Source organism: Protopterus annectens, chromosome 17.part0 (genome assembly GCF_019279795.1).
Source record: "Protopterus annectens isolate FY-2018-M chromosome 17.part0, PAN1.0, whole genome shotgun sequence".
NCBI lineage: Eukaryota > Metazoa > Chordata > Ceratodontiformes > Protopteridae > Protopterus > Protopterus annectens.
Window position 1 is genome coordinate 135590535 of NC_056751.1, and position 12959 is coordinate 135603493.

Genomic DNA, 12959 nt, shown 5'->3' on the forward strand with positions numbered 1-12959 from the left:
TCAATCAATTAAACATTTGAAAAAAAAAAAAAAACAATTACTAGTGTTCCAAAAACATTCCCCTCAAATCCTTTAAAAAGACCGTGCATATTCACAAAAAAAAAAAAAAAAAAAAAAAAAAACATATCATAAATACCTATGTACCAGATCACAAACATATTGTCTGACTAAAATGCTATCATTCCTAGAGGGAGAGTGCCTTGAAATGCAGGATGTTTATGTGCAAATGAGCCTCGTGTTCCTGCCAGATGCCTTGAACTGCGTCTTCCCTAGATAATGCCTCCTCTCCATCAGGGAAACGTCCATGACCACCGTGGCTCAGGGTTGAGGGGTGGATGAAGTGATGGCCTTGGGATACAAAGGGAGAATGACTACACCACTGGAGATCTTTTTTTGCAGGAATTTGTTCTCGTGATTTTGTGAGACATAGGAAGTTCCAGGATTGACTATTGTGTGAAAAGTAACCATTGAAGTATTCTCTTATGAAAATGAGCTAGATAAATGAGTATGACTGATGCATTTTCCCCAGTACCTAAAGAGCCAGTTTTGCAGAAGCTTTCGTCTTCCTGATTAATAATCTTACATAATGGCAGAGATCTTCTACTCTGTCTTGAGGGAGTATTACTATCAATGTAATAGTATTTATCTCTGCTCCTATGAAGATTAAGTTTTGACATGGCTCTAGAGCAGATTTGTCGTAGTTTATGGTAATACCTAGGGAGGAACAGAGTTGAAGAGTATAGTCCCTGGCATGTAGCAGATGATGCCTGGTTGGGGCAGTTATGAGCCAGTCATTCAGATAAAGAAACACCTGGAATCCTCGGTGTCTCAGGTGAGCCGCCACTACCACCATGTATTTGGTGAAAACTCTAGTCGCTGAAGTGAGACCAAAGGGCAGAGCTCGAAACTCCAAATGACTGGCTCCTAGCTGGAAGCGCAAGTACTGTCTGGATCTCCTTTCCATTCAAATGTGGTAGTACACACCCTGAAGGTCTATAGAGCACATCCAATTGTCTTTTTCCAGGAATGGAAGTACTGACTGCATTTTCCATCTTTTTCCAGGTTTCGTAGTGCAGGAACTCCTTCAGGAGTGCTAGAAGGGTCTACCAAAAAAAGATCCTTTGGAACCCTAATTCTGTGGGTGTCTTTCATTATTGTTCCCACCCTCTGCCTCTAGGGGAACTTTTACCTTGTATGTCCTGGAAAGACCTTTGTGACTTTCTGAACCACATTTTCCCACTACCTCTCTGACCTTTGGGAAAGGGTCTGGTAGGTGTGGAAAAACACACTCCCAACGGCAGATAAGGTCTTGCCTTCCTGTTCACACCTGTTAAGCATCTCTAACTTTAGGCCCAAAAAGAGAAGAGCCATCAAAATGGGCATTAATAAAAGAAGAACTGAAGGGCTCCACAAAATCGCAAAGGCGCATCCAGGCCTGTTTCCAGAGAGAGACAGATGCCTGAACCCGCCTCCCAACTCATTCCATCTGCTGCATAAAATATGAGTCTCATGGATGAGTTAATGACTGAAGTGAGGGTGGCGAGTTGAGCATTGACTATCTGCCGCCACGTCAGCTAGAGCTCCTTGGAGGGAGTCTGACAGTTCCTTTAACAGGTCCCTTTGTAATCTTGTGAAGTGGGTAAGGTATTTCAGTGACCATAAGGCAAAGGTCACTGACGAAAAGATGTGCTTCCCATACCTATCCCTAGTCCTGGAATTCTTATTCGGTGGATAGATAGAGGAACTTGTCTCGGCTAGCCCTTTTTGGTGGCCACCGCCACAACCATGACATCAACTGCTATACCTTTTGTCAAAAAAGTCTTGCCTTTAGGGGCTGTAATGCATTTGTTTGGCCTCCTAGGAGTAGGTTCTATGGAGTCTGGGGTCTCCCAAGCTTTCCAAGAGATTAACTCAAGGAAGAAGGGGTCACCCAAGAGGTAGACGTGAGAGACCCAAAGGCCTTCAGGTAAACCAACTCCTCGGTCGAAGGGGATGTGGACTGCCAGTCACCTTTAGAAGGTCACCATGGGGACCCTTCTGCTTCATCGAGGTCAGTATCAGACATGCTAGACTCCTCCAGGGAGTCAAGATGTTTCCTCTTGCAGGTCCTCTTCTGAGGGAATTCCGCAGTGGGATATGCTGGAGAGGTTTCACAAGAGGGGGGGAGTCCCCTGTTGGACATCCTGAGGTCTGGGCTCTCTGCAGTCCTGTGGAGAGGGTATGTGAGAAACCAAAAACACTTGCGAAGAGCTGGAAGGAAGATCCAAGGGGGACTGTGTCATAGACTGGGTAGTAGTCAGAACCCTCCTTATGACTTCAAAAGCAGTCTGCCCCTGCTCTGAAGACAACCCCGGATCTGACAAAAGGGTTGTCTGGGCCGAAAGCATATCTGCAGTAGAAGACAGAAGCTCCAAGGCAGAGACAGGAGACAAACTCACCCGCGCCAAGGTCCCCAGAGATTTCCTGCTCTGACTGTGAAGAAACACTTGAGGCAGACACCAGATCCAAGGAAGCTATGGGTCCTGGATCCGATACAGACACAAGCTGGATGTCGGAATCTTCTGGCTCCAAAACAGAGGGACGGGTCGGAGGCGCAGGCGGCAAGGGGGAGGGCCGTGTCTGATCCATCTCCTTTGGGTTCGGATCCAATAATAATTTGGCCAAGACCGGTGTCTTTAGCAGCCTCTGTACCACCCTATCCCACATCTTCATTGGACAGACTCCTGGTGGACTGGGTAGGAGATCTAGATCTCGTCAAAAATGGTGATGGGAGCCGAGAAGGGATTGGTAACAAGGAAGGAGATCATCTCATATATCTAAACTCAGTAGGCAAGGCAGACTTCAGAGCTGAGGGTTCTGATTGCTCCGAGGAATTCTGGGTCTAATTTCAGTTGTCTACTCCAAGCGTTTCATTGGAGCTGACAGTCTAGGCACTTTCTACTTTGGCTCAGATGATGATTTCGGAGCCGAAGAAGCATGGTTTTGAGATTTCTTGGATTTCTCTGATTTTGAAGAAGACTCAGGAGATACAGGCACAGAAAAGGGTTTTTTTAGCAACCCATTCAAAATGAGCTTGTTTTTGCGCTCCATGAGTGCCCTCTGGTTAAATCCATGACAAATCAAGCACAACTCTTGTAGGTGAAGAGGCCCTAAGCAATACACACAAAAAGTGTGTGAATCGCTATGGGGCATCTTTTTTCTACATTGTTCGCACTTTTTGAAGCCAGGAGGCTTCCCTTCTTTTTGAGCCATGATAATTAAGGAGGAATGAAAAGACACACACATAAAAACACAAGAGAGAATCCTCTAACTTAAACGGACACAGGGATTAAAGGAAGGAGTAAAAAGTTTTTCTTTAATTATCGCCCGCTAAGTAAAATGAATGATAAAGAAAAAGGAGACAGACAGAGAGGGGGAAGAAAAACATCCGCTAGCTAAAACGGACATTAGTTATACATCCTCTAACTTAAACAGACGCCAACAAGGGAAACTAAAGTGAACTAACACTCAGTCTACACTTTTAAAAGACAGGATAAGGGTATAGAAATAGTTAAATAGAAATTCTAACCTAAAATCAAGGTTGACAGTAAAGATACTATAAAAATAAAAGAAACCGTTAGCCCAAAGCTTGCTAGTGAACCTCCTTCACGTAGCGGCAAATGAGATCTGGGAATTTAGGGTGTTGCATTATGGGTAAGGAAGGATGCTCACAAACTTTGCTGAAAACCTCGAGCTTTTGAAATGGCCAAGACAGATCCGATAGATCGGATCCGACCCATCAGTGAGAATAAAGGCGAGATTGACAACAACACATCATAGCATTTTTCCATCTTATACTTTGTAATTTAACTAAAAATCTGTGGAATCTCTTATAAAGAAGATGAAGTACAAGTCACTTCATACGGTAAGTGTTAATAATCTGACCAGTATTATTTAAACCACTATGACACAGTTGGATGAACAGGAAGAGAAACCATATTTTTATTAATTTTGGGAGCACAATAAGAATACCTTTATGAAAAACACTATATTCAGAAAAAATAACTTAAATGAATGCCTGTTTTAATTTATTTTACTAAACAACTGCTCTCTTCAGTAGTATACTCTAGGCTGTTATGCCATGTAGCTATTCATAAAAGTCTTCTATTCATTAGATGTGACAGCACAGCAAGAGACATTAACATACTATGCTAATGAGGGGGGGGTCTGTAAAAATGGGAGCTTCAAAGGCAGGATGTCACTGGGTGGTGGTAGGGCAAGTGAGGTTATGGTCACAGGTTTGCCTGCACCACTGGTAACTCCATTGCCAGCATTTTTTTTCTACCATGCAAAATCTATATTTTTTAAACTTATGTCATGATAATGCTGGTCAGCTCTGTATGATGAGAAACACATCATCAGGGAATGGGGACTGGTGTGAGATGCACTATACCAACAACAAGAACTCAGTTTTGGTACCTTACTTTTGTACATGGGACCAACCCATAGGCAGTTGGTGTAGTGTTTTGGAATCCTGTACAATCCTGGGGGCGGAGAGTCATTTGTATATATGTTTCAAGTATCGACCACTGTGGCTACACAGTGTACAAGGTGTTACCCCACAGTGTAGCAGTCTTTATGAATCATATAGGGCTTTGGTATGCCATTCTACTGAGTGCCAGCCTTAATGAATGGAGCACAATCAAGAATCCCTCCCTGTCTGTTCTTGATGGATGAGTAAGAAAGACTCCTACAAATAAGGTTAATGGAAGTTGGATTTAATTTGGCATGATATCATGGTCCTCAAACAGATAAGAGAACCACTTCTATTCTGAAAAATAGAGCTTTCTATTAAAAAGTTTTCTTGTTTTTTTGAAAGACCTGTAAAACCTGATTCAAAAGCAATCCTCTTTGGAAATCTGCACTCCAACATTCAACACATAAAATGATACAGTTTGAATGCCAAATGTGGAATTTGGCTCTGAAGCTAGAAAAGAAGCTCTTCCCTTACGTGGAGCTGAAGGAAATGAAACACCACCTCTGAGGTGTGAACAAACTGGACATGTGGGCCAAAGTAGTACTACTAGATCAAGCTGAATGTTTTCCTTTTGCTGCTTTCTGCAGAACCCTTACAATGAAAGGAATCAAGGGGAACACGAAAAGCACCCCCCATTCCCAAGCATAGTCTTGACACGGTGTTAGTTCAAAACCTGGATAACTGAGTGTTCAATGGAGAGGTCCAGAGATGTTGCCCCTGATGATCAAAAGCATTCCTTTTAGGCACCTGCTTATCCGAGGATGTGCAGCAGATACTAATGGAGGCAAGAAAGCCTGCTATTAAAAAATCATATATTAGCAAATGGAAAGGTTTTTAGTTGTTGCCAATGACATAACTATTACTCATTCAGAGCTAGTTGTTGACTGATTTTACAATACTTACTGGGCATGAACAGAGGGAGGTTAAGGCTTACAGCAAAGGCTGAAATTTCCCAAGCCCACAGAGGACAACTCCCACTCATGGCTAGTTTGCCCCTTGCTCCAAGGAATGAATAGGTGGTAAGGCTCTCAACTACTTGAAAAAAATGGGTCTACAAAACAACTGGGAAGACTAAACTTGATGGTCAGTGCAGAGGAATGGGTCAAAAAGAAAAAGAAATTATGAACTGACAGTGACTTAGAAATTCACAAAGCTATTCATAAACATTACACACAAAGGACTAGGTTTGTATACTGTAGAAAATGTGTTCCAAAGTTCTCTATGAGTTATAAAACTTGCACATAATGGGGTAAGACATTTTATGCAATCTTACCTCACTTTGTGGCCATAGTACTCTGTGTATATAAAGTACAAATGCAAATGACTCCACTCCACCCCTAATCATACATGACTGATAGACTAAACACCAACGGAGTACTAGCATATTCCAATTGGGAAACCTACATCAGTCCAACTCTATGCATTCCAATGCTCCACTTACACAGCTGAGTAATACATCAGAACAGATCACAACATTCCTTTTATATGAAAGGGTAACCCTACCAGCAACAGAGTTCTTTGGGATGCAGACAAACCTGCCATCACAGCCATTTTTGTCCTGCACTTAGACAGTGATACAATGATGCTGGCAGGCTCCTGCCAATGGGAGCTCACATAGCACCAGACACCCTCATCACCACATTATTATAATGATCATAGATCCATTGTCTTACCTAAGGAGTGAAAGATTTTACAAGTTACTCACAAGGCATGATGGAGGAACACAGTGCAGCTTAAGTAGGTATACAGTTATTAACATACAATATACCCTATAACACTGCCATTCCCTGTTGTGCTGTGTTTCATTACCATTTTACACAGTGCTTTCCCACTTCCCAAGCACAGAAGTGAATAATACACTGCAGTGTTGTATGTGCTCATGCATGCCATTCAGTAACAAAAGGATGTGATATATGCATCACTATGTACTATGACAATCCATGTCTATGGATTACTGTATACCAAAGACCCTATTATTAAACATAGCATGCAAGATTCAGTTCCACATCTGCACAGTATATTAATGAATAGTAGGGCCCATTACTAAAAAGTTGTTACAATGACAGGCTAACCTGAGCATAAATCAGTCATCCAAAAGAAACAAAATCAGTCTTATTCTTCTTTCAGTTGTGTGCTGTACATTTAAAAACACATTCTGACCTCAGTGAGACATTCAGCTCTCACCATATGGGTCTGCAAGACTTCACCTTATATTCCACTTCCTTGTCTACTTATCCGTATCATTTCACTAATTCAGTTCTTGGTACCTCTCCGCATAGTTTACTTATTAATCTATGTACTGTGTCTGCTTAAACCACGGTCTCTATGAAATATTGCTGTGTGATCAATTGAATAAAACAGCTCTACTAAAACTCACTCACACGTACTAGGCAAACAAGGCACACACACACACACACACACACACACACACACACACACACACACACACACACACACACACACACTAACTCAATGGACACACAATAGTGGAAGAAAAAACAAGCAATGAAATTGCATGGTAGTCTCGCACAAACATAATTTCTGCTGTGCCTTAGACACTAGCCTTTGGTCCGAAATAACAGATTTTGTTTTTTAAGATAACAAGTGATCTTGAAACACATTATGCAGAACTTGATTAAATAGTCCTTTACCACCTGTAGGCCATAAGAATGAACCAAAACACTGTTCTTTTAAACTCTTGGTATAACCCAATATTTATCTGCACAACAAATTATTTTCTCATCCATTTCCCTTCCAGTACTACTTAAAAATATTTCACAATTAAAGCACATTAAGTGAAAAACAAATACTGCTGTATTCCAAACTTTGGGAGCTATACTCCAGAGGAATTCTGCAACAGCTAAATAGTCAATTTCTGTTATTTCAGGTAAAAAAAAATATTTGGCTCTACAGCTGTAGCACTTTAGCATTTTTGATTTTGCTGAAATACATTATAAACCCAATACTCTCTCTGTACATTTACTGCAAAATGGGCAGGAATGCTCACTTATGTAGACAGAAGTCTTCCTTACAGAATCAAAGATTGAAAGTACTCCCATTTTGCATTGCCAAAGTCAGTTCTGGATTTAATCAACGTTATTACAATAAGAACATACCATTTCTTGCATTCTGTGTTGAAATCCAGTATTTGGATGATGATAAAAGGCCAACAACCACAGTAGGGCATCTGATATTTTGTTTTCTGATGTTAACAGCTGGTATGCAGCAATATGCAACCAGTCTCCAAAGTGGGCTAAGAAAAACCAGTTCTCAAGAAGTCCTCCATTAGACCTGGAACAGAATCAAACACAACAGTTCAAATGTTGAAATTAACATGTATGAGTTTGTGTTAAGCCTTTAAATATATATGTCCCTAGCCTTACTCCGTACTGTGCCAAGCATACTTAAAAGAAACCATACAGCCATGGTTACGTCATGTCAAGCCACTGCAATCACTGGACTTGGAGACAGCTATGGATATTTGTGTTTGAGCCTAGCAACAGTACCTTTGATCACTTTAATCTAGTCATTAAATCACAGTATCTCCTTACAGTTCCTTTCTGCACAAACTATCATTAAAGAGCTTCAATCTAGTACAGTCATCAGTGCTGACTTCTCTTCTGATGCCTAAAGATAATCAGTAAGTAAATGGTCAATGGCATATTCCTAGATCATGTTCCAGCTGTTTATCTGCTTGAGAAAACACCCCAACAATTTACAGTGCAAAATGGAGGAAAACACATCTTTAAAGTTATTCTTTTGCTTGCCTTTCATTTTACTTGTTTGAAACAGATGAATCACATTACTAACTCCTCTCATGATTCGTTTATGCAGAAAGACAATAGTCAAAATCCCATTTTTCCTACAATACCTAATAAGTAACACAAGCTGTTAATTCCACAACATTCATTTAAAGCAACTAAATACATCACTCTCAGATGGCACAGATATTCAAATATTCAAATGTGAATGGAAACCACTACAGGAAAATTTCAACTTATTTTCATAATTTCCTTTTTATATTCTGTCTTTACTTAACCCTCATCTGCTTGTAATTTGTCCACATATGGTAAGGCTGTAATACTGCCACCAATGATGCACACTCTTTTAATTTACCTTTTCTTTTTTTCCCATTTCTCCAAAAATATGACTACTTCAATACTTGCAGTCTCTCTCCAAATACTCATCAACATGCACACTTTTGCTGATTTATAAAGGGGATGCTGGTTACCCTTCCATCATGCCAGAATGCGGAGGAGGGTGTAATTTAGACTGAAAACTTGTTAGTTAACAAGTAGTAATGCAGTATATTGCACAAGAACAAAATATGCAGGATCATTTTGTTTCTAGGTTCTTTTTACATCCCCTGTAGACTATCAGGCTGGACTGCATTCCATTCATTCCCTTGTTGGCAGAGGAGGGGAGCTCAGAACCATGGAGGCAAGAGCCATCTGGAGGGGCTGACATTCAGATATCCATGAGAGTTGCTCATGCCCTGATTCTGTGTGCTGGCTATGAGGACATTTATTTTGGCCCTAATCCCATCCCTGTGTGGAAGCACAAGTGATCCTCATCACCGAAGAGCTCCTCAATGCCCTCTCTGTACAAGTGCATGCTTCCTTTAGTCATAGTAAAAGGATACCACCTACTGGTGGCTTGGTGAGCTGAATGCCTGTTCCCCTCATCCATGCATTAGCATTGCCATCTTTCTTCCAAGGGTTATGTAGCAGCATGTGTTCAGCACTACCCCACTCAACCTATCAAATAGCCAGATCCGCTAGTGAAGCTTGGGTTACCCGGGTTGTAGTCAAAGCTGTATCCCTCTATGCAACGAAAACTAGCTATAACATCAGTCTTTTCAGTAGCATGCATAACCCAAATAAACACTCACACTTAGGCATACAGCAGTATGGTGTGCCAAAAATGCTATCCTGGAGAAGTTCCTCTACCAGTCAGCAAGCCAGATGCATGTGTGTATACAGACATAGACACACACACACACACACACACACACACACACACACACACACACACACACACACACACACACACACACTTCTGATAAAACAGTACTGCTGGTATGTGTATCCGTCTTAATACTATGGAACACTGTCGGCTCTCTCTCCAACTTACAATCACCAGCAGACAGATTGGTACTGTTAGAGAAGCAACGATGGCTTAGAGAAATGACATACTGTTTTTAAAACACCTTTACTGAATTATCACTAGTGACATATGCACATTTACATTTTATATAAAAGCAATCAAACTGTATTAACAAGTTAAAATTAACAAACATTATGCTTCACATATATTGCTATATTTCATATAAACTAAACAATATTACATAAATTATTGAGTTCCTGCACCTTTTTATTTAAACAAGAAGTATCTTTATTAAGCCATTACTTACAGCATAAGCAATCATACATTTATAAAAAAATACACTGACACAATCCTAGTTGCAAGCCTTTTACATCACAAACCATACTGACACACTCCCAGTTGCAAACATTATACATCACTTATAATCTACCCAATTGTTTTCAAACATCATATAGCTCATTTAAGTCCTGCCTCATTTAAACCTTATTCCTCCAGTGTATGTACTGTTCCCACATTTCCCCTTTTTTCTTATGTAGTTTGCTATTACCTTTTTCCTAAAGATTTCAATTCCAGTTGTTTTATCTCTGCTACTATATTCACTACTTCTAATATAGTTGGTTTAGATTTTGATTTCCATTTTCTAGTAATTGTTTTTTGGCAGCCACCATAATTAGAGACAGCAAGGCCTTACTGTGCCTAGGCAATTCAAATTCTGTATCATAGCTCAAAAAAATCCTCTCCCTCATCACACAAATATGCCCGCCCAGCATCTCTGACAGTGCATCCCACAGGGAATCCTTTAAGTCTGACAACTCTCTGCACTCCCAGAAAATATGCTCTCAATTACCACTTTTTTTCCCCGTCACACCTCCAACATTTATCTACCTGTGGAAAAATTCTCTGGAGTCTATTTGGGGTATACAAATATCTATGTAAACATTTCCAAGCAACAATCCTAAATCTTCTAGATTTTGTTGCATATTTGGAAGATATACATATATCCTCCCATTGTTTCTTTGTGAATTGCTTATCCAAGCTCTCTTCCCAATCCTTTCTAACCTCCTCTGATTGATTCTTACAGTTATCATGCAATATTTTATGTACTCTACTAATTATTCCTTTTTTTAATGGCAGCTTCTGTTCTAGATACTACTAAAAACTCTACCAATGCTGGTCTTTTGTTTAGGATCTCCCTATTTCCTTCTCTTTTTCTATACTCTGATATCAATAGGGAAGGCAATCTTTAACCTGCATCCCAAATACATTTTTGACATCTTCCCATTCTATCATCTTTCCTTCTCTAGTTATGTTCCCAATACCTTGGTTCCTTTGGTAGTTTTCTCCAGTAAATTCCAGCCTCCTCTTGCCTATCATCTGTATCCCTATTTGCAGTTATTCCTATTGGAAGAATCTCCTTTCTCCATTCCCATGTTGGCTTAGCTTTCTGCTACTTTAGGAATATAATATTCTGTATGGTTACTGTTATTCTTCTTAAGGATCTGCATCCAAAATCCCAGTCTTTCATTATTTCTTGAGCTTCCCCCATTTCATCACCGTCCCTTTCCACTTTGAGTTAAAGCTTTCTGTTAGTGCTATGTAAAGGAGCCTTAACTGTATATCTCTGAAATACCCATTCAAATTAGGTAATCCCAAGTCACCTTGTTCTGTTGTACAACTTGACTCTTGCTGTCTTTCCCTCCTGGGTAAAATCCTTCAGCTTTTTATTAACTGCTATCCATAACCTCTCTGGTTGACAAAATATGCCCAACGTGTGTATAAAACTAAAGGAACTAAACATTTTGACTGCTTGTATCTTGTTATCCATATCCATAGAACAGAGCTTCCAATTTTTCAGCTTTTGTATTATCTTTTGGTTAGTCTTTTTAATCCGTACTCCTAAGGACTTCATTTTATCATGTTTCCGTAAATATGGGTAATGCTGAATCAATCTGTGTGTGGGTACATAGTTTACAGCTATTGCCTTTGTTTTATCTTCATTAATTTTGTATCTTGATATCGTCTCAAAATGTTCCACATCACTCAAGTGTCTTTTTCTGGTTTTATCAGGTATAAAATAATATCATCTTCAAATAAAGCCAGCTTTTCTTGACTACCATACCAATTATATCCTCGAATTTCTGAGTCCCTTATTTTCTTTGCCAATGGTTCTAAATATAACACAAATAACAAAGGGGAAAGAGGACACACTTACCTGGTTCCTCTTCTCAAATAGAATTTATCAGAGAGGAACTCACTTTAAGTTGGCCTAAAGTCCCTCATAAATCCTCCTAATTAACCTTAAAATTTTATCAGGGGCTGGAAATGCTTCCATTGCCCTACTCATACAATCCCAACTTACTCTGTCAAATGCTTTCTCTGCATCAAGTCCCAACAACAGCAGCAGCAGTATTTTCTTACATTCTGCTTCCCTCTGGATCATAATTATTCTGTTAATGTCAAATGTTTGCCTCCCCTCCACAAAACCACATTGATCCATACTGATCAATTTTGACATTACCTTTGTCATTCTTTTTGCCATTACAGACAAACACTTTAAAATCATGGTTTACAACTGAAATGGGCCTATATGAAGCTGGATCTGATGGGTCTTTACCATCTTTAGTTATTACAGCCACCACCACTTTCTTCCAGGATGTTGACGCTTCTCCTCCTTTTAAAATAATGTTTAACAATACCTTCCGTATCTATATAATTTTTTCCCTCCTAACTTCCAAACTTCCACAATAATACCATCTATTCCTGGGGAATTTTCTGCAGATTGGTTACACAACATTTGCATCTCATCTCCTCATAATCCTGTTAGTAATTGAGCCTCATCTACCTCTAACCTTGGTACATTTAATTCTTCCAAAAACATTTACATTTCTATCCTTTTTTGATTTCCACATTTCTCTGCTTTATACAGATTTTCACAAATTTTCCAAATATTTCAAATATTTCTACAAGAGCTCTGGTTATCCTCCTTGTTATAGGCTCCCTGAACTTGGTGATAAACATTTCTACTTTCTGTTACCTGAGTTGTTGTGCTAAACGTTTTTATGCTCTGGAGTAATGCAAATAACAAAGGGGAAAGAGGAACCCACCCCCTTTCATTTCCACCTCTGATCCCTCATATATCCTCCTAATCAACCTTATAATTTTATCAGGGGAATGCAAATGCTTCCATTGCCCTGTTGATAAAGTCCCAGCTTACTCTGTCAAATGGCTTCTCTGCATCAAAACCCACTAACCACAGTGGTATTTTTCTTTTTACATTCTGCTTCCCTCTGGATCATCAACGCCCTGTTAATGTTGCCAAATGTTTGCCTCCCCTCCA

General features: G+C 39.8%; 1 protein-coding gene across 3 annotated transcripts in view; it reads right to left on the reverse strand.

Moving 5' to 3' along the window:
• The window catches only part of FANCC (FA complementation group C), a 2534829-nt gene that overhangs the window by 235493 nt on the left and 2286377 nt on the right, over positions 1-12959 (reverse strand). For all 3 annotated transcript variants that reach the window (XM_044059426.1, XM_044059425.1, XM_044059427.1), the window contains one exon: positions 7633-7807. In XM_044059426.1, coding sequence (XP_043915361.1) covers positions 7633-7807 — 175 coding nt within the window. The remainder of the gene's footprint in view (positions 1-7632; positions 7808-12959) is intronic.